The sequence below is a fragment of the Tiliqua scincoides genome, chromosome 1 (assembly GCF_035046505.1).
Source record: "Tiliqua scincoides isolate rTilSci1 chromosome 1, rTilSci1.hap2, whole genome shotgun sequence".
NCBI lineage: Eukaryota > Metazoa > Chordata > Lepidosauria > Squamata > Scincidae > Tiliqua > Tiliqua scincoides.
The window spans coordinates 171,531,484-171,554,745 of NC_089821.1; the positions used below are offsets into that span (position 1 = coordinate 171,531,484).

The 23,262-nt window shown below is 39.5% G+C and overlaps 1 protein-coding gene across 1 annotated transcript in view; it reads right to left on the bottom strand.

Moving 5' to 3' along the window:
• Positions 1 to 23,262, bottom strand: part of DST (dystonin) — a 312,958-nt gene that overhangs the window by 136,919 nt on the left and 152,777 nt on the right. Inside the window, exons 34-41 of the mRNA XM_066612418.1 lie at positions 15,611 to 15,745; positions 11,293 to 11,381; positions 9,375 to 9,510; positions 2,513 to 8,263; positions 2,053 to 2,172; positions 1,432 to 1,641; positions 1,141 to 1,287; positions 201 to 434 (exon numbers count right to left, since the gene is read on the bottom strand). Of these exons, the coding sequence (XP_066468515.1) occupies positions 201 to 434; positions 1,141 to 1,287; positions 1,432 to 1,641; positions 2,053 to 2,172; positions 2,513 to 8,263; positions 9,375 to 9,510; positions 11,293 to 11,381; positions 15,611 to 15,745 (6,822 nt within the window). The remainder of the gene's footprint in view (positions 1 to 200; positions 435 to 1,140; positions 1,288 to 1,431; positions 1,642 to 2,052; positions 2,173 to 2,512; positions 8,264 to 9,374; positions 9,511 to 11,292; positions 11,382 to 15,610; positions 15,746 to 23,262) is intronic.

Consider the following 23,262-nt stretch of genomic DNA (forward strand, 5'->3'; position numbering starts at 1 on the left):
AATCAATATTAAAGCACACACATGTACTACTTATAACAGCAATGACTCATCAAGCCCTGAAAATGCTGCTTTAGTATTCTGAAGGACAGGGACACTGGATTATCTTGCTTTTGATTTCAAACAGATTACAGTTTCTGTATCTTGATATTATGTCTTATCCACACTCGTGAATATAATGCTAAGCACACAGAGAAGCAAACCTTCTGGTCAACAAGAACTTGTGCTGTCTGTAAAAGAGTCTCTAAAGAGTCTGCTTTAGATCTTATTGTTTCTTGCATTTGCTGGAAACGCTTCTGTGTAGTATTTAAGAGCCTCAGGAGCCGCTTGCTCTGGTTAGGGGAAAGATCTTGGGCGTGTTCAGAGATGAAGAACTGAACGTCAAGTGCTGTGGATTCCAGCTGCACTTTTCTGCATCCAAACTCTTTTTCTAGATCCTGCAAATTTAAGTAAAGAAAGTATTTTTTAAGATTTGTAAGAAAAGAAAATATGATTAAAAAAAAAAACTTGCCCCAAGCTTTATTTTAGACATGGCCACTTTGAAAAAGATGTAAAGAACTGTTAGTTCAAATGTTTTGTAACCTAAATAGGGAAAATGGTCTCCTGGCCCAGAAGCTCATATATGAGCTTCAATGAATATATATCATTTCCCTCACAGCTTGTCTCTTTATTTACTTCTTTGTAATTCCTAATCTAGAGTTGATTAAGGAATATTAGTAGGCTGAGTAGTCTGAGTGTGATAGGCTTTCTTTAAATGTATTAAGAGCCCAAATTTTCCTTTTCCCTGCCACAGCATAGGGCTATGTCAAAATGGGCTGCCATGCATGCTAAAGTGGGGGGAGGGGTAAAGACTGGGAGACTTGGGAAGGGAAAGAGTAATTTCCCCTTATCCCTCCGTGAGTCTCTTGATTGGCAGTGGGTCTCCTCAGACCTGTGTCAGTTCTTTAGCTGGCACAGGTTCAAGGAGAGCATGCTGACTGCAATTGGAGGGGATAGCATCTGGTGCAATATCAATTCCAACAGTTCAAAAGCAATGAGCCGAATGGTCAGTACCCTGAACATGTGGATTACTGGCGAATGATATTCTGATTCATGACATCTAGAGGTTAAAGTCAGTAACTGATTAGTCATTGTGGTACCTGCCTTCAATAACTGAAACCTTTGCTTCACATCTTCTATAGCACATACATCCACCTTGATACTATCCACGGTTTTATTCTTCTCCATGACCCAATCCATTGAGTCCTGAAGCTTGTCTAGATGTTCCTGATGCAGTACTGCAAGTTTAGCCTAGAAAGAGAAGTTCAAAAAAGGGATTTTTCCCCCTCAACAAAACTAGAAGACTACAAACCAAAATCAATTCAAAATATTTCCAGAAATGACTGAGAATCAAAAATACTGTGATAAATAAGTAAACATGGACCATGAACATACCATTTCAGAGTCTACTGCAAAGACTATTTGCTTTGCACGCTTTGAAGACAATTCACAGACTAGAAGAAAATCCTTTTCCAAATGCTCATAGATTTCTTTTAAAATCTCAAGTTGAGGAATATCCTCATGGTGACACTTTAGAAATTCTTCTGCAGACTTCATATCTTTCCTCAAATTAACAGCAAAGCCAGCCAGTCCTGATTCAAAAGACTAAAAAGAATTGCAGCCCATTAGGGTTTGTGTAAGCTAAATCACACTATATATAAGAACAGGCTCATTACCATGACCCTATGAATGTTAAGTAATAGAAGCACATTAGAGTTACAGTAGAGACAGCTATGAGATATTATATGGAATAGCAGAATATAGGACTTATACTGGAAAGTCCTAGGCTGAAATCCCTACTCACATGAAGCTTAGGGTATGACTTAGGGCAAGTTATTTGATTATGATTATGATTTAAATAAATGACAAGTGGGCAAAAGAATAAGTATAAGCTTTGGATCTGCCCCTACCACACATGTTTTCTTAGCCTCTATTAATTTTTTGTACTGCCCAAAAGCTAAGCATTCAACTCCTGATCTTGACCACACATTTAAAATGCAGAAATAATAGGTTTACCTCTAACTGTTCAAGCTGCACTTTTAGGGCTTCCAACTCATTACTGACGGGCTGCAGATCATCTAAGAGAAATTTCATATCTTGAACCATCATCAAGTGTCTTCTAAGATTCACTGTGTACTGGGAACACAGTTGCATACCAATGAACAATGGAAAATATTTTGGAAGGGTAAGTCTGTTTCAGTACTCCTGCAGCTACATAGCACAGATATATCAAGTGTGTTCTCATTACTACTCATTACTATGCTTTAAAAAAATTAAACATGCTCAGAGACTCTCTTTAAATTATTAGTGATTCTGCAATGACAACAAGGGAACATTTGTCTCAGCATGACAGATTGTTCAGCTGCCACATATGTGGCAATTTTGATTAGGCTAACACTGCAATCACAAAACAGATTCTAAAAACGTTTTAGATGCCTTTACTGAAAAGAAATGATTTACAACAGTTTGTACTCACCATGTTCATTTCATCAGTCCCTGGCATGGTTTCCATCATTTCCAAAATATCATCAGTTGATCTTTTTGATGAATGGCCTGACTCCTCAACCTGATGGTCTTCTGTCAAAGCCTTGCTGCATCCAGAAGTACTCGCTATAGCAGCTACTTCTTTAAATTCTGAGAAAATTCCAGCTCCATTTGGGACAGGGAAGGTATGATCAACCTGAGAAGCTGACAGTACAGGAAGAGCTGCAGTTTTCCCCTCCTGACCTCTTTCCAACTTGTTCGTCATCCCATGTATCACATCTGTTTGTTGACTGCAATGGTCTTGTTTCAGTATATCTCGTAGGAGATCAGGGCTTTTATTATCAAGCCAAACCTGGGGAGAAGTACTGTGTTTGCTTTCATCTAAGCCCACTGAGGAAGTTCTAGTAGCATTACTTGCATGTCTGCTATCAGATTGGCAAGAATCCTCATACTCACACTGTGTGGAGTTAACCATTTTAAGTAAATTTTGCATTAAATCTCTTGTGCCAATATAACTTAAAGGTTCATCTTCCTGCATGTAGCAGATCCGGCCTTCTTTTAATTTGCCTTTTAGTACACCTGTTAAGCCTTCGGATAATACAGCAGGCACTTCAGAAGAACACCCTCCATGTTTCTCTACTGGAGAAAAATTAGGAAGTATTGCATCTTTTTGCAATAGCTGCTTTTTTCCTCTGATGCTGACTTCAGGGAAAGCAGACTCCTGGCCCCCTTTCTCAGTGTCACCTTCTTTAATACTTTGCCCACTACTATGACGAAGCACAGTTTCATGCACTTTCTGCTCAGTACTAAGCCAGCTATCAGCCTTGCTGTCCAATGTATTAGAAGAGAAATCTGCTTCACGTATGCATTCATCAAAATCAGTTTCAGCTTTGTTACCTACTCCTTCAACAGCTTGAACATGCTCAATATTGTTAAAGGCACATTTGTAGTTGTCAGTTTTATCATGACACACTTTGAAGTAATCAGTCGCCTCTCTCTCTTTGCTTGCTGTTGGTTCTTGTGTAACTGATGCAGAAGTTGGCTGCACTTTGGAGTTCAGGTCTCCTAGCTTCTGATTCCCCTTGCTGTTTGGAGTATCAGTTCCCACAGGCTCCTTTCTCTTTTGTATACCTTTTTGACCTCTTTCAACTTCCTTCACGTAACATGAAACATCCTCTCTCAATTGTACAATACCTTGGGCCATTACATCTTTTGCACATTGCTTCAAATAAGTAGAAAGTTCAAACTCTTCTGTATGGTTCATAGATTCAGCTGCAGCAAAGCCACTGGAGTGTGTAATTGATGCTGTTTCATTTGAACTTTGGTCAAGACTGGTTTTTTCATCAGATAAGAGAATAATTTCATAACCATTTTTACTAATTGATGAATGAGTCTCTCCAGAACTTTCCCTTGATTCCTGGGCATTATCCTCTCTCTGATTGCATAGTCCATTTATGTTGTATTTCAGAGTATCCATTTCAAGTTGACGATGTGGAATATTGGTGACTGCTTTTCCTAACTTTCCAGCATCTACTTCCTGTCTTTGCTCACAACCTGGACATGACATTGATATGTTGTCAGACATCTTAGCTTTGCTGTATAAAGTGCTTTGAGAAGGTATGTCCAATTCAGCCTGAATATCTTCTACTTCAGTTACATAAGGTGATGCAACACCATTGCTTGTTCCTAAACAAGAGGTTTCATAGCTATGTGACACCAGCTTGTTTTCCATAAAAGACTCAGAAGCCTGGTCAGCTTCTTGCTGTCTTCCATTTTGATTTTTACACATAAGGTTTTGAATGCTTGCTTCAGCGCCATCAGCTAAGCTTTGGTATTCAACAACATTGTGGTTTTCAGAACACCACAAATCACTTTTTGAATCTAACTGCAAATTGTCTGCACAGTGGATAGTCTTGATTTCTGCCCTCTCTGGAAGAGCTGGTGCCTGGAGCCCAATGTTTTTATCACGCCACTGTGCATAATGCATTTCTAACACATCCTCATCCTCGTAATCAGTGACATTAGGAGTATCATAATCAAAGTCTACATAGTCATAAACTTCAAAATCATCCCCAGTGTCATTCCCTTCAATGTTACCGTCACTGTCATTATCCTCACATACACTTTCGTGCTCACTCTCATCAGAACCACCGCTCTCTTTCAATCTAATTTTCTCCTGCCTCTCTCTTTCAACTTCAGCTTTATTCTCCTTTAATAGGGGGCAAAAGTCAATCCCCTTACTTTCCTCACTTTCTTTTTTCTGACCTTTCCTTCCTACTTCTTCAATACCTTCCACTGCTTCGTCTGAAATAGTTCCTAGTATCCTTTCATTAAATGCTGCCATATTTATAATTTCAAATGTATCACTGTCACTCAATTCACTAAAGCAGAGTATACTTTCTCCTTTATTATTCAGGCTAACCTCAAAAGAGGTTGCTTCTTGGATATCTGTTAGCTTTTCTGCTGTTCCTTTAATGTCTATTGCACCTTTGTCATACTCTTCCTTGCCATCTTCCTTCACAGCAGAGGAATCACCCTCATCTATTTTGGTCATGCCATGAACATCAGCATGGTCGCAATCAGTCTGTATAGCACTACAGGTCTCACTGCCATCAATATGGTCTGTGACACAAGGGACTTTGCTGTCTTTATAATTGTCATTTTCTGAATGCTGAATGCTCTCCCTTTCATGCAATGGTTCAGAAGGTGGACTCTTATTGCCTTCCACAACTAGCCTGCCACTTGCACATGTTGCTCTTTCGTCATCCACAGATGGCTCATTCTGCATAATTAATAAGTCAAAATTCATACCAGTACTGTGTTTCATAGGTGATCTGGGCTGGCTTTCAGAATTTATCATAATGGATGATCTACCAAGGGATTCCACTGGGAGCCTAGGATGTGTATCAAGACTTCCTTCCAGCGGTAGTCCAGAATAAGTAATAGTATAACCAGGCTCAAATGGCCCAGTGTATTTATTTTCAGTTTGACATCCCAGCCTTGGAACTCCATTAGAACTGGTATCATGGTCATGCAATGATACACTATATAAATTAGTTTGATCTATGGGTTGTTGTATGTCATTGTCAGCAGTACTTTTTTCTAAAGATGACCAACTTTCAGCTTCAGTTTGATGCTCCTGCAATGCTTCATTAGTCTGACTAGCTTTGTATTCTACCTCTGGATCAGTGCTGGTCAAAGTATGATTTTCTACCACTGACATACTGACGCCATCATCTGCTGGTGAATTACTGTGTGTATGAGCTCTATCTTCCAACAGTGATGCATCTTGTACATTGATATGGTCTTCCAGCGGAGACTCACTAAATTTATTAGCAGGGTCTTTCAACAGAGGATTGTCATAAATATTTATATGATTTCCATGTGGTGGCTTACCATCACTCATGTGAAAATAGTCTTCCTGCAATGTATCATGCATCACAGAGTGATCTTCTAATGGTAATTGGTAGTTCTGTTCTGTAAAATCTTGCAAAGAAGATTCTCTGTTCCTGTTATGTAGCAGTGGCGTTTTGTTAGTTCCTGAATGCAATATCCCATCACCATCATCAATAAATTCATTTAAGGGTTTATTGCCAGGTTCCATGCTGGTGCATAAACTATCCTGAAAGTCATCTTTTACCTCATCATCCTTACTAAATATACCTTCTTCTTTAGTTTGCAAAATGTGAGGCATGCATTTCTGTATGCTATTCACCATGGAATGCAAAACATTGGTGTTCTGTTGGACATTTTTTCCTGAATTAATGAGGGAAAAATCATTTGCATCTGAAAAGTAATCTAAAGTGCCTGAAGAGTTATTGTTAATCTCTCTGGTCTTTCTTTTCTCTATAGTGCAAATGTTATCATCAGTTGTTCTTAAAGGAAGACTTCCTTGTGAACTGCTTGAACGACACCCTACAGTTCCATCATTTGCTTGTTCAGCTACATTTTCACACCCTTCCATTGGTGAATACGCCAGCAAACTTTGAAGAACATTTTCATTTTTAGGATTGCAAGTTGCACTGACTGCTTTTCCTGATTCACTTTCCTGTTCACAAAAGAGGAAATGTCCTGAGCCATTGGCCACAATAGGAAAACCATTTTCCCCTGAGTTTTTTTCATTCTTTTGATCTTTGCAATTCTCCTTCCTGGTACTGTCACTACAAATACCTTGAGCATTTGCCTGTTGTCCTGCAGCATTGCTAGTGAAACAGCTAGACACCACATTTTCAAGCTGTTGCACAAGACCGATTACTTCTGCATTTTTATGGGTGCCATGAAACTGGCCAGTCTCATCTGCGCTGTATTCAGAACTATGGCCATTCATTAACAAGGTGACAGCTTCCTTTAAATCACCACAATGCAACAAAAGTCTCTGCCCTGTGTTTGCATCCATACAACTATTTATCATTAAGTAGGACACAAATAGTTTTTGAGTTTGTTCTGAACAGTGAGATGGGGGTTCACTGGTGTCAGAAGCATCTGCATCCTTTTCCTGGTCATGCCGGATAGATGGATTGAGCTGATAAGATGAGAGGCATCTTGCAGCCTTTTGCAAATGGAACGGTATATCATCTACGTTAGGTATTTTATCAGGTAGGGTAACACTATTTAAAATAGATGCAGTGTTACTATCTATTACCCCTTGCTGGGTAGCATTATCCAAACTGATTACCTCACCTGTTTCTGGAATGTAAAGTGCGGCTATTTTTTGCCGTCCATTGAGAATTTTGCAGGCTAGCTCATTAGTGATCACGCCTTGATGCAAAGAGGTAGAGACAGGAAATATCTCGCCACTATGTGGCCAGAGAAGTCCAGTAAAGCTTTGCTGCGCTTGTAGTATTAGCAAGGCACTACTAGAGGATATTAAGTTGCACTGCACAGCTTCATCTATAGTCAAACGTTCTGATGAGTTTGGACATAGGATCCCACCTGTCTGCACCTGGTGAGTTAGAATAGCACAAGCAGCATCCTGATCAATAACCCCTTCTCTCATGGCCTTTTCCACAGTCATTCTGTATCCTGCATCAGGGTGAATTATCCCGCCTGAAAGTAGCTGAGCTCCTAAGAGCCTGAACATGGTCTCCTTCTCTATAAGCCCTTCATGAGCTGCTCTCAAAATAGTTATCTTTCTTCCACCTTTTACCATTATTCTTCCTCTTTCTTGAGGGGTCACAGATAGGAGCCTCAAGCCTGTTTCTTTATGCACTACAGTTCTTTCAAGCAATCTTTCAAGTGAAATCTTTTCTGCAGTTTTGGGGTCAATAAGGTCCCTGCAAATGTCATGCCTTTCTAGAAGCTTCGTATATAGTGCTGCGGAAATCAGGTTCCTCTGGAAAGCTTTGTGCAAAGTCAGCTGTTCTCCTGTGGCTGGTATCATCAGATGTCCTTGAGAAAGCTGAATCTCAAGAATTTTAATAGCCAGAGGTTCTGAAATTAGACCCTGGTCCAAAGCAGCTACAACAGGAAGAGTTGTTGATTGGGATTCTGAAATTATCTTCTTAGCAGTCTGCAAATCTTGTAGCTGCAGTATAGCTTGTTCATCAACAAGTGCATGAGTTTTTGCTTCTTCAAGGTCAAAACTCTCTCCTGAAGCTGGTGAAATTAGACCTGAGAAAATAAGCTGACTTTCAAGTAATTGAATTCCAGTGTCATAGTCAACGAGGCCTTTATACATTGACTGAAAGACTGAAAAGATCTCTCCAGTTGTTTGATCAACGATGCCAGCTATGACTTTGTTCACCTGAAAGTGAGTATTTAAAAAAATACAGTTTTTCAGCATTTCAGCAATTGTAAAGGAGCAAATCTTTTAATTTTAAGGTTTATCTGTGTACAGCGTAAAGTCACTTACTTACCAGGATTGGAGCAAGTCTGTGAATGTTAAGCAGTTCAATGCAGAAGTGATCAATGTCAGTGATTCAACAGCACACGGTGTGATAAAAGATTGAAACACGACATGCATCGGTGAACCCAAAGCCTATGCTCTGCATACAGCATTAAAAGGGTTAGTGGAAGACAACGGAGTAGATGATCATATAGTGAGCAAAAAGGACATGTACCTGAAAGGCAAACTGTCATGCTATATATGCGCTTTGTGAGAAGTTAGGATATTCGGAAAACAGTATATGGTACAAAAATATGCATGCTATTCATGTTTACAGCATACAGCAGTTTTACACAGACACTGAATCACACAGATAAAATATTGTACCCATTTAAATGCAGCACAACTGATTTGCATTGAAATAATAAACTGGGAACAACAATGTATGAGCAAAATAATCTTTGTATATTATCGCTAACATGTTGTAATGCCTTCCAAAGGCAGTGCTAGATTAAATATGTGTGTTTTACTGAATATGCAGATGCACACATATGCTCTCCATTAATTAAAGTGCTATCTCACAGTCACTGTGTGCATGGGTTTCAAGAATTAAAATTTCATGAATTCCTAAAATACTGCACACTTTCTGAGATAACTCTAGGAGAGCATAAAATAGGGTATATGGCCGCATCAACTGAAGTCATGTTTCTGAAGTGCAAACTTTTGACAAGATTCAAAGCATGGTTTTTAAAGAGAAGGGTTAGGTGATGTATGATTCTTGTTCATGCAAGACACACAATATAAAACTCTTGTTCATACATAACTTTCTGCATGTTGATTTACACACACTCAGTTATAATTCCAACTGCACAAATATATCAAATGCTTCAGTCATTTTAGTTTAGTTTTTACTTACGCGATACAAACAATTTAAGCAGAGTTTCATTTTTCATTTTTAACACATAGTTCCACAACCATGCAATAAGACAGACTTGGAAGAGCATGTTCTAAAGCCTGCAGTCTGAGCTACCTTTTTATCCATGTTTTCATCATCCACATTTTGCTCTTCCTCCAACTGTCTCAAATCTTCATTGGACAACAGTTTATAACCTTCTTGAAGTGACCTCATACGGTTTTCCATTTCATTTTTCTCTTCCTCTGTCATTCTATAGAGAAAAAAAGATTCAAAACATTCAGGCTTCACTGAAGAAAAGAGAATTGGCTTACAGTAAGAAATGACAGCCATGTTCATAAAGGGAGCAATCAAACAGAAGTCAAAAATTACGCTTTAAAAATATCATTTCATTTCATTTAACCTTTATTGGCATAAACAATTTCCAATAAATGACAGCAATATCAATAAAAAAGTTTTTTTTTTAATCTGCTGGCATATTTTTGCAGATCAGGATTAATGATGATGATAAACAGTATTTATACACCACTTTTCAACAAAAAAGTTCTTAAAGTAGTTTACAGAGAAAATCAAATAACTAAATGGCTCTAATTAGCTAGATAGTTAGCATAATCTTTGTTCAAGCTACATCCACAAGATTTGCACAATACTGTCACTTCATAGTATTAAGGTGAGTGCTGTAATAGTAAAAGCTTTAGCTCTTGTCCTCATTTACCAAAGGGCCCAATTCTAACTAAATCCCTCCCCACCAATGCAGCCAACACTATGGCTGCCTAGTGCCAAAGGGGCACATGTTGAATCCTGTGGAGGGGGCAGTCAGTGAGGTCTCCCCAAAGTAAGAGATCTTTTGTTCCCTTACTGCAGGGTGAGCCTCTGTTGCCTGAATGGATCTCCTCAGATCTGTGCCAGCTCTTTTGCTGGTGCAAGTCTGAAGAGAATAAGGGAGAGGAAAGTGGACAGGAAACGGGGTTAGGACCTGGTGCCACTGTCCCCCCCCCCTTGTTCTGTCTCTTGCTCACCCCCTCCCTGCTCAGAAATTCCCCTGTTTCTCTCTGTCCCCATTCCATTCTGCTCATCCGGCCACTCCCAGCCCCTACTGCTGCCTTATCTTCACTGACAGAGGCAGCCAGCAGTGACAGTGAGTGTCTGACACCACCACTGTTTGCAGCACTAGAGCCAGAACAGCCACAAGCAATGCGCTGTGTGTGCCACTGTTATGTACATTTACAACAACAAAACTGTGTTTCTGCTATCATAAGGGGCAGCCTAGCCCTAGTTAATATTGGGCTATAACATTCCAAACACATGGGACACTATAAGCACAATCCTAGGCATGTTGACTCAAAGTAAGTCCCACTGTACTCGATGCACCTTAAGGCTGTAATCCTATGCACACTTTCCTGGGAATAAGCTCCACTGAACACAATGGGACTTACTTCTGAATAGACATGAATAGGACTGTACTGTAAGTCATTTCCATTTAATGTGAAAGAAAAGGGTGTGGAAACATGGGCACAACTGTTGAGTATGCCAAATCCCACAGTGTCACAGTTAATACAGACATTCTGCTCCAGTTTAATTACACAAATGAATGTCATTAATGAAGGAAAGGGGAGTAGTTCTCACCCTTCTAAGTTTCATATTACATATATGCAACACATATATGCTTCTCTGTGTTGGTGCAGTGTAATGGCAAAGCTTCAAATCTGAAAGTCCTGGGTTCACCTAATACACTTGCCATAAATTTTCATTAGGTGGCCATAGTTAAGTAACTCCCTATCAGCCTCAGCTCCCCAACTGCACTAAAGGATAATAATATTTACCTTATCCATTTGCTGTAAGAATACATTATGCAAACCAGATTGCACTACACAAGTATTATTATTATGCTTAAGCTTGTGGTGTTCCTGTATATGTAACCTATGCACTGGTCCTATGCACCAAGAGGTTGAATGTTACATCCAACCAGAAAGTGTGAAAGAGCACCACAATTTTGAAATACAACAGCAACAATAACAAACAATGATGAACATACTTGTCACTATGTTTTGCTAAAAATGACTGCGTTGTCTGCAAGGCCTCTGATATCTGTTCTTTCTTGGTTGATAATTCATCAGAAGAAATCTGGAAAAAAAAAGTTCAAATTTCAATAGTTTAATTTTAGAATTGAGGAAACATACTTTACTACAAAGGATAAAGCAATGGAGTTATGCATAAAAAAAGATGTGGGCAGGTGTTTCATCAACAATAAACAATACTGTATGAGCTAGTAGGAATATAAGTTATGTAATTTATTGCAAATCTGATATTTTCTATTACAAAATATCTCTTATTAAAGATGCTTATACAAAATATCTCTTAAAAAGATGCTTATACATGTAAGTCATAGCATAATAATTTTTTTTAATATAGATGATTACGGGGGACATGATAGCTCTGATTCATTTTGCATGCAAATGGTGATGACCAACAAGTTAGCACATTTGCCAGCTAATTGTTTTCTGCACATCTTTCTTCTGAACTTGCCTCCTTTTTCTCTTAGACTGTTTGTAAAGGCAGAGACCTTACTATAAAAAAAACACTATGAGCATGTGAAAAATACATATACATTCAATATATGCTGCAACTGAGGAATATGTCTATTTAACTCAAAAGTGTATATTTCCACCATTTTTAACATCACCTGGTTTAATAAAATGTATAACTTCTGTGGATTTGTTTTCTAGGCCCTGCATTTGTAACTGGAATTCTAACTGTTAAATGAGTCATATTCTTTCAGAACTATTTCATTGCAAATCTGTCTGGATCAAGAATAAAACAAGCAAAAAGAAACAAAACCAAAAGTTAGGAAGTCTAATTAGAAGAAAACTAATGGAACTGAACTAATTGTGATCAATCATGCCCTAGTATATAGACTGGAGCCCATCAAGGGGAAGGAGTATTAGTAACAGGGTTCCGTATCATGTTTTCAGGTCTCTGACACAGCATACAGTGTCACTTCTAAATAGCAACGGACATTATGTTCTCTTTATTTCTAATGTCCCTTATCTTGGATTCTGTTAAATAATCCAAACAGATGCTGACCCAGCACCGATAGCTTGAAAATAGTACAATAGCTGGAAAGGTGAGGAAAATACTTGGAAAGGTAAGGACCATTAACATAGGAAAAGAAGTTTGCTTAATGTTTTCCTAATTCCTGATTGCAGCCCTTGCTCTTTTTTATCCTATAAAATTGATGGAAATGTAACCTAAAAGTCTTCATCTGCTAAGAGATCATTAGAAGGCTATTTGCAAACAGACTGCAAATAGCACATTTTCTAGTCAATTTCCCAACTAAGGAAAATTTTGGACTTTTTTTTGTTTTGAAGTACTATTTGAGCACACTACACGAGCACCATTATATCAAGTAGCTCCCAAATTGCTCTGGACACTGGCCAGAAGTGTCTTTGTGTGGGTACTATCCAATAAGCAGCCGCAGCGAGCACAGGAAAATGTACATGCACCCATTGTACCAATGCTGGCTACACTTCTAGAGGCTCGTTTCAGCTTTTCCAGCATACAATCTGAAATGAAGAAAAAACACCAGAGACCCTTGCCTGAACAGACACTCTGGGTTGCATTCAAAGCTTGCACAAACTAAAGGAAGCTTGTACAGAGGGGCGTTCCCACTGTCTCCTCCCACAACAACCTCACGTACTCCCCGAAAAGCCTTTGAGAACTTGCAGGAGATGAAATAGGGTGTAAGGGGAGGAGAAACTTACTAGTGAATGAGGCTTCACTCACTGACGGCACCACCTCCTAATTTTGGTAGATTCTCCCCCCTCATCTTTTGGGGGTCCCTTGACTGTCAGAAGCAGCTTTTTAGTTTACAGGAGGGTGATATGTGTGTGTGTGGGGGGGGGGTTCTCTTGTGTGACCTTCCTTCCACCTGCACGTTTTGGCTGCAACCCAACAATGGGCCACAAAAAAATGAACTTTTCTATGGCAGACAGTTCAGCAGTATCATGTCAGATCTCTGAAAAGTTATTTCGGCCTGAGAGAAATGTCCCCCAATTAGGGAAAAATCCATTAAGTCTCTAGGACTTAAGGAGACTTATAGGAGTGCTTACTAATACTGGGGATTTGGATAACTTACTCTTGCGACCGTGTTTGACTTTCATCTTTCTCTTCCTTCTAACAAGGCCACCTGTTTTGCATCACAGCCAGCTTTTAAAGAAGGCATGTATTTGCTAGGCACACGAGTCTAGACCACATCAATTGTAGATATTTAAGCTGTTCTTCATACAAAGGCCATGAGGTATGATGGGTAACTCACAATTTACAGAAACTATAGAGAAGCTAAAGAGATACTGCTAGCCAATTTTCAACTAGAATGATGATGTGATGTTGTGGTTCATTCTGTGATGCCTACGAGGAATGAGATATACAAAATGTAACATATACTTTTGGGATCGTTCGCTAAAGGAGCTTGTTGGTGATTGGAAACGGCCAAGTGAAATACATGTATCCCTCTTCTTCTTATACCCTTAAAGTTGACATTGTACAGGCCATTAGGATGCACCTGCTTCAAACAATTGCAGCAACAGTTGAATGTGTGCACCCTTCCCCCACCTAGGCTCCCTAGGGTGTATCCCTACTAAAATACAGTTTTACTGCCTTCGTGGACAATCCTTGTCATAACAGCTGAATGTTATGACTTGTGAGCCACAAGGGAAAATATGATTTTATAAGTTGATGCTGCAGTCACAGTCGCACTGACTTGAACTTCTCCAAGAGATGAATGTTGGAGAAATTCTCCTCCCAGCATAAGAGATGGACATACTAGAAATGACTTCTATCAGTTGCTTTTAAAAAATAAAGATCAAACTTCCTCAGGGTAATACTGAATAGTTGTGTTTTTTTTTAACTCCTTCAGAATTTTAATTTTTAGAACAATGCAGCTCAGCTACAAGAAATTGGTCCTACACAGTTTGAAGTGATCTGTGGGTCAGTATAGTTTTGTTTAAACAATAAGAAGTTACTTCCATGTTGCAAGTCACCTCAGAAACAGACCGATAACGTCTCCCACAAGCTGTGTTCAACACATCAGCCAAATGAAGAAGAAATGTTACAAGCCTCCCATGCCCTGTGTGCTGAAACTGGGACTGCATTTTTTGTACATTACATCAATACTACACTGTTCACATGAGTAAACTATCTCTGTATGTATAACAGAGCTGATTAACAACAGATGAATCAGCTCAGAAAGACAGAAATTCAGAACTATGTCTTGCTTAACCCAGACTGTGACGAAGAGATGGAACTTACAAAGTGGCATTTTGTACCTCTGAAAAGCTGCAGATATGAACATTTCCAATATAGTGTGCAGTATAAAACATTTTGTTTGTTGTTGAAAATGAATTTCTCTGGAAATCATATATGTACACAAGCCTCAAAAAACTGTTGATTGCATCTAGCATTACTGTTTTTAGAATTTGATCCTCAAAAAGATATTACATTGTGTTCAATCTGTATTTGCATTACTACCACTGAAGTGTAGTTAATAAAAAACAAGGGAAGAAACAAAGCTTCAAATTATAATAGTACCATGGCCGTGAGAATGTGTAAAAGGCTACAGAGTGCTAAACATTATGCAAAGGGGCCAAAGAAACATTTTCTGTGGGCACAGCACTGACTATAGAATTGTATTCTTAAGGTTCAGTTTGGATCTCTCTTACATTCTTTCTACAAATTTTGAGATTGCACCTTCCTGCTGTGCCCTCCAGGCACTTCTGCCTCCAACACTATCCAACCTGTGGCTATAAGATTTGAATAGGGTGTATGTGTATAAAAAACAGCTCTGAATTGTGTAGTTGATTCTCCCCAAGAAATCTGACAACTATGTGAGGTTTGAGTCACTGGATTTTACATACTTGCACCCTATTAAAAAAAACTGCACCCACATTGAGTATAGGATTTCCAGGGGTGAGGCAGGCAGAAAGGTTCAACCTTGTTTTCCTGCTGCACATAGGAAAAATGTATTGTCCAACCAGGTCTATGTTTTCACTTTTCTCATGCTGGACGCCACTTTCAATGTTATCTTCCAGAAAAATGAGTGACAAATTAAAAAAAATAAAAATGCTCTGGGTGGTATATTTGTTTATAATACTTTAAAATCATCAAAATCGTTTTGCCTGATTCAGCACAGGACATACGTATCATGTTGATGGAGCTCCCTAAGCTTGCTGCTAAAGAAAACAATGATGGAAAGTGGCTGAGTTACATTTGGTCCTTTAGCAGAGACTAAGAACAAGGCAAAACAGCACTGACCCATGCAACTGTAGCTATCTGCCCTCAATCAGTGTGTTTAATACCTGTTTTTTAACAAAATCTGCTTTTTCAGGCCTTTCTTCTCCACTTTTGCTGAGGCTCTTGGTGATGTTTGACACCCATTTCAGTAAATCCCCAGTTTTCTCAGCATGTTCTTTCTTTTCCTCTTCCACTGACTTCTGATGAACAACGTGCATTGCAAAAATATATATATTTAGGTTGCAAGTACATTGAGATAGAGCAAGACAAGAAACATAATTGCATCATCAAGAGCATTACTGCCCAAGGTAACAGATTTAGACAAGCTTTCTTTTATTTTTCATCCCAATAATGATTGTTGCATACTTATGCAGGATTTTTTTTTTAATCAGAACACTAAAAAGCATTAACCAAAGCAATTCATTCAAAACATCTGCAAAACTCAAAATAGCCATTATGGTACATATCAACACATTTGTAGACACAGTTGATTGAACTCACATGATGGAAACTTCCCAGCCACCACTACCTAAGTAAAACACGAATGTTTGTATGCAGAAAACCACAGGATACAACCCTTGGCATTAGATGCACACCCACTCTGGACATCATGCTGTTAAGGATACTAGATTTCATCGTCATAAACTACTCAAAAGCTTTGCAGTCAAGAAGGTGTTTATACAGTTTGTTTTTTTTAGTTTGAGACACACTGGACATCAGAGGAGAATTTCCATATTTTAATAATTTGATAGCCAACTTTATATTTTTGAAAACCTGAAAACATGAATAATGTGTCAAAGTGATTATTTTTTAAAAGATCAATCCAGTACGAGAGTCACACATTTTCTCTCAAATTTATAAGAAAGTTCAATTCATGTAACTAAGGTTGAAAACCTACATAAGGCGCAATCCTAACAGACTTTCCAGCACTGGCCTAGCCGCAATGCAGCCCCAAGGTAAGGTAACAAACACGCCCTTACCTTGAGGAGGCCCCCTTGGCTGCCTCCTCACTGCAGGATGCAGTGTACGCCACATTGGCACAGCTATGTCAGTGCTGGAAAGCTGGTCAGGATTGTGCCCATAGTCACTTGGGAATAAGCCTCACTGAACACAGTGGGACTTACTTCTAAGCACAAATACACAAGATGTCCTATTAGAATGTTAAATCTCTGTGAGAGACGGCACACCACACTTAACTCTGCAGCTGCAAACAAGCTTCCTTTTAAACATACTGTATACATTGACGTAATTGGTCTATTATTCTTTGAAGGTTTTTCTGTATTCATTTTATTTAATCTGGGCACAACTCAGTCAAACCTGAGCACTCTTGATTTTAATGTGAGATTTCAATACATGCTTAGCTTCAACTTAACTTTGGTTGACTCAAGTCACTTGTTTACAAGATCGTTGCATCATATTTTGATACCAACACAACAGGGCATTGCTTCACTTTTGAAAAATTGCCAAGATCAAATAAATGGCAAAACAAAAAAGTACCCCCCCCCAAAAAAAACCACAACAACAAAAACCTCCCATAATACATCATTATCATAAAAGTTCCAGTTTTAAAAACACAGTACTGATATACTTTATGGTGTACTTTATACAAAGCAAGGAAAAATCAACCACTGCTTAAGGTCACAGTGCAATCCTAAAGGCAGCGCCACTGCCAGGTACAGCAGCACCAAAGCAGTTACCACTGCATCCTGCAGCCCTGGAGTAGGTGCTGGAGGTCTCCTCAGAGGAAGGGGATTTTTGTCCCCTTCCCCTGGGGAAAGCCCCAAGTCCTGCATTTTGCTGGCATAGTTCTGGGCAGCATGTGACTGGCACTGGACTCAGCACTGGCACTGGGCTGGTGCCAGCACTGACTTGGTGCAGGGTGTCATGGGCATGCCTTATGGCACGTTTGCGACACCCAGCTCAGGACTGAGCCCCTGGGCACCAATAATTTCAACAGAAGAGAGTTACTGAGAGCTGAATTCTTCCACTAAACACAGTGGGACACAAAAACACTTAACTCTGACAAGCTGGAGTTCCAGAGTTACAGGAATGGGGAGGCAGTAAATCTTTGGCATGCAGATATATACATACAGAAGAACAAAGCCAAAACACTTTGTTCTATTTAGAAATCAGAAGTAATTTCCAGGATTTGTATGGGTTCTGGAAAGGACTATAAATTAATATGGCCCCAATGAAGAAATTATTAGTGTGAGGCAAAATAGAGACTAGAAATTCCCGAAGATATGGGTTCAGCTGCTTCTAATAATCGCAATCCTGTGTAGCAATCAAAAACTGCTTTTTCTAAAGCTTCTTTATATGTCAATTTTTTTTTGGTCTTGGGGCACGTAATAGCTTTTAAGTAGAACTGGTCATCTTTCATCTTTGTAGCAGTGACAGCATCGATCATACCACTTTTAATAGCTTCTTCCATCGATAATCTGGAATGAGATTTTGAATCTATCAACCCACCAGTCAAATGCTGATACTCCAGGCAACGCATCCCCATTTCTTTGTCTATTACATTTTTATTCATTGCTTCGATGGCTGACATAACACTCTTTGATATGGGATGAATAATCCCAGTAAAGACCAATTCACACTGCTGGAGATGTCTGACACTTGCCTCATCAATTAGCTCCCTATGTAAGGCCTCTGCCACACTGTATTTCTTCCCAGTAAAGGGATCAATTACACCTCCTGTACTGGCTTGAGCTTCAAGGAATCTCAATGCAGTGGATCTATCCATCAGGTTTTTGCGACAAGCTTTTAGAATGGGCAGTCTCTCATTGGTCTCAGATAGCCAGACACCAGCAATGGGGCTGTTCAGGTCTGTACGTTGTTTGAAATTACTCAACAAAATGTCACCAAGCTCACTGACTGTGGTTTTACCTTCCTTATATTGACTGAGTAACATTCTGTCAATATTTCCCTGGACTAAAGCCTCATCAATATTCAATTGCATTCCAGTTTTCAGATCTGTGAGAACAAGATAAGAGTTTCCATGGGAATCAAAGCAGGTAGTTTCTTTCCACTTAAATTCCTGTTCCGATAGTTCAAGGTAGGTACTTTTGTCTATAAGAGCTTTTTTATAAGCCTCGTAGGAGGTCATTTCCACTCCTGTTTTAAGGTCAACCACAGATATTTTATGAAATCTTTCTGCTGATGGAGTGGTTATTTTTCTCTCCCCAATAGGGAGGAGGAAGCATTTGCTATCTATATCAAGCACGCACAGCTTCAACAAATCACTATAATACACGGTTTGCCTATTATTGGGATTCTGAAAACATTTTTTGTTACTGGAAGGTTCATGTAAAAAGTTCAGAATGGTGTTATTTAGCAAGCCCAGTTCTACCGCAGTTTCAGGAGGAATACGGACACTTCTTACAGGGTCAATAACTCCTCCGCTTGCAATCTGGGCTTCAAGAATATTTTTGCCTTTTTGCCTATCAAAAACTCTCGCTTCAATTGCTTGATAAACAGAAAGCTTTTTCCCAGAAAAGAGATAGCCCAAAACTGCTTTTTCTGCCTCAAGAAGCCTGCTTTTGTATTCATGATCTACAAGCCCCTTGATGACTGACTCATCAACAGAGTATTTCTGACCTTGTGCTGGATCAATGATAAAACCAGTGGCAGCCTGGGCTTCTAGTAGTGCTAACCCAAATGCTTTTTCAATTAGTCTTTTCTGAGTTGCAGAAGCAAATGAGATTTTGTCTTTGCTAGTTTCAATGTACAACCCAGCAATTGCAGTAGGCTTTGTCAAAAATTTCTCAAGACCTTTTTGAACCTCCGCAATGGCCTTCTTCCCTGAATGGAGCTGTTCAACTGTACTCATGTTTAGAAGTTTGACTTCGATCAGCTGCCTGGCAGTTACGTCATGTCGGAGACCTTGAAATTTGATATTATCATATTCAGAAGGAATCATAACAACCTCCTTGGCTTTCTTTTCCTCTAAGATGGAACTTATCTTTGATACATCTTCACTCCTAAACCCTTCTGATGTTCTGTATCCCTCAAGCAGTCTTCCTTCATTACCAAGATTCTTGCCATTTTCTTGATCTAATGTAGTAACTTCAACATGTACACCATACTGCTTGTTGTTCACTGTCTGTAAATAGGAATTTTTGACATAATGAAGTACAGTATATATTTCTATATTTCGGAAGAAGTGTCACATTACTAAGCTAGCCCATCACCAGGAAAAAATGCAGAGTACCAATAGCAAAGAGTAAATCAGCCAATTTTATTAGCAGTGATAACACAGAAGACAATGCAGTAAGAAAGTTGAATCAGGACACAGCAAAACAGAAAGTAGTATTTCCTTTGAATAATGAAAATTAAATTGGACATGTCTAATGCAGATATGGACAGATTGGGTAGAATTTTGGCTAGCTCTTCTGCTATCGGAAATCCTCTCTGTGAAGGCAAAGAACGTTCTGCTTGTGCAAGGACCTCTTCTGCATTGTATAGAAGAGGGAATTTCAGCAGATGCAGTTTGTCATCTCACAGATGACAAGCTGCACCTGCTGAAATTCTCTTACCTACACAATTGTTAAAGGTCCAGGATATTTAAAGTTGAAAGTTTTCCCACCCCTTATCTAAGGGAAGCAACTGAAGGGATATGTGGAACTTCACAGCACACACGCTGGTGTATGTCTGCAAATACCTTAGGACCCAATCCTATCAGGCCAGTGCCGGCGCCGAGCGTCGCAAACGTGCCTAAGACATGCCTATGACACTCAACACTGGGCCAGTGCCAGCTCAACACAAATCCATGCTGAGCCAGTGCCAGGCAGAGGCTGGTTGAATGCTGCCCAGAGCTCCAGGCAAGCAATGGGCGATGGAGTGATAAGTCGGGGCGGAAGGGAGGTGTTCCAGGGCGGGAAGGGGACAGAGACGGCAGCAAGCTCTGCTGCCATATCTTAATCCCCCTCCTGGCCCAGGAGACTCTAAATTCTGTGCCCACTCAAAAGGCACAAATCCAAGGAGACCCCTTAGGGCCACATGGGCTCAACAAGGAGACCTGCAGCTTCTTCCATTGCCCCACTAGATGCTGCGATTACTAAGGAAAGCTATATAGAGAATAATTGGTGGGTTGATATCAGTGTTCTCCCACCTACTGTTTCATCCCTAAAAATGGCCTCATGTGGACATTTAGCAGAAGAGAAGTATATTCTTCTCCTCATCAGGTCCTTTACATAAACATGGAGCCTCTGGGGAAGAATATAGGAACTTCATGCTTCCAAAACTGCAAGCAACTTCTAGATATGCATGTACATTTATAACAGCTCATATAGACCCAGGCATACCTTGCATGAAATGTTTAACAATGTTTTTGATATTCTGTTTTAGCAGGTAAGATGAAAATGTAGATTAAGTATAACAGAAAACCAGTGAGGAATATTAAGAACAGAATACTAAAAACAAGAAATATCAAATGTGATCATAATGTACTATGTACCTCCAATGGCTGTAGGTGCGTCCCTAATCCCACTTCATAACTGTTCTCATGCCTGGAACTGAGGAGGCTGTTGTCTCTCAATTTATCTATTTCTGATGCAACAGTTTTGGTCTTATCAATGGTAATCTCAACCTCTGTGCTTGTTTGGGAAACATACTCAGAATAGGATTGTTGGCTTGTGCCATTTTCCAGCGAGTGGGTTATTCCAGACAGTTGGAATGGCTTCTCTCTTGGCAAGGAATCAACAGTAGCCACTTGCAATTTCTTTGCAGTCAGCTGTTCAGATTTATATCCTGGGTGGCTTATTTCAATTGGTCTATCATACCTCCTTCTTAGTAAAGGAGAGGTGTTTGCACATACATTAAGTGCTTCGAAATCTCTTGGGGAGCTATCTCCCAAGTAACTAAACCCATTTCCCTTCCACCCAAAGTCAAATTTGACGTTATTTTTGAGGCTCTCGTTCAAACGCAACTGATTGGAGTGTTCCCTCTTCTGTAGCTCTAATTGGTGCTTCAAGTTCTCTACAGTTCGCCTCTGCATGTGCAATTCTTCTTCAAGTCTGCGATACTGCTGTGAGTATTCCATTTCAGCATGCTTCCCTTGTTGCAACTGCTCCCGACATTTCTGAAGCCTATCTTGCAGATCCTCAATCTGAATCTTGTACATTCTGATATTCTCCTGAGCCATGTTCTTTTCTTGCTGGAGGGCAATGCATTCCATCCGTATGCCCGATATGTCGTTTTCAGCTATGTTGTGGGATTCCATGAGTTTTTCACATTTCTTTCTAAACTCTTCTGCAGAATGCTTGAACTTTATGGATTCCTCCTGAAGCACAGCCGCCTTTTTGCGGACCACTTGTTCGTCCAACGTCTTCTGGTGGAAATCGTCTTGCAGCTTCTTCATCTTGCTGTTTAGTTCTTGAATATAGCCTTGTTGCTGCTGGATTTTTTGCTCGCTCATCTTCATCTCCATAGTGAACTTACTCAACTGGGCATTTAGGTTTCTGACCTCCATTTCAGCATTCATGTTATAAGAATTCTCCCTGTCACATTTCTGCTTAAACTCTCTGACCTCATCTTGTCTTTTTATCAATTCATCCTCAAGTCTCTTGATTTTATCCAGGTGGTCCTGTTCAATGATTATCTGTTTGTGCAGTTGTTCATTTGTGACACGCAATTGCTCTTTGAAGCTATCAACCAGGGCTTGTAAATCGTTGTTTTTTCTGTCAATGATTTGCCTCTCGAGAATGATCTTCTCTGATTCAGTCCGCACTTCAGTCATCATTATTTTGGTTTCACTATTCAATTTAGTGAGCTCCTCAAGCTTTTGTTTTAAAGTACTGACCACGTGATTGCTATTTGCCAAGTCATCTTTGAGCCTTTCAATCTTCAGCTGACTTTCTTTTTCTTCTCTTGTCTTTTGAAGCAATTGTTCCTGTATTCTTCTAAACTGCTCCTGCAGGTTGCTTGCTTCTCCTTTGCACGAAATAGCTCTCTGCTCGGCTACTATTTTTTCTTGCTGGAGACAAGTTATGCGTGAATTCAACTGCTGAAGAGTGATTTCAGTTTGTGTGTATGTTCTAGCTAGTTCTTCCAGCTCCCTCTTTAACTGTGCCTTTTCCCTCTGAAGAGACTTCAACTCTTCCTGATAATTCGTATTTGTCTTTTTAAGATCCATGGCTTCTTGCATTACCTCTTCAGCTTTACCTGTGGTTTTCTGAAGTTGTCTGTCAAGTTCTTTCAGTTGCTCCAGGTAGCCTTGCTCTGTTAGTTCTTTCTGGTCCAGTTCAATTTTAAGGCGTCTGAGAGAATTATTGGCCTCATCTAGTTTCTCTTTTAGTAAACGAGCCTTTTCTTCCGAGGATGCATTCTGCAACTCAAGTTCATTCAGTTCATACGTTAAATCTTTAATGATTTTTTCAGACTTTCTGTTAGCAAATGTTAGCTCATCCACCAGCTGCTGGAATTCTTCTATATTCTTTATGTCTTGCTTTCTCTGAAAGTCTGTAAAGTCTGAACCAGTTGGTAACAGAGTTTCCCTTCCTAAGGAACATCCTATTACAGTAATTTGCCTTTTGACTTCAGTTATTTCTTTCTCTCTGAACTTGTTTTTCATCAGACTGCCCTGAAACTCAAAGTCATGTTCCATTTCCTTAACCAGCTTCAGAAGTTTCTCTTCTTCAGCTGTTTTTTTCTTTAGCTCTTCCATTAATTCTTTCTTTTGCTGCTCCAAATCATGAAGATTTGTGTCTTTCTTCTT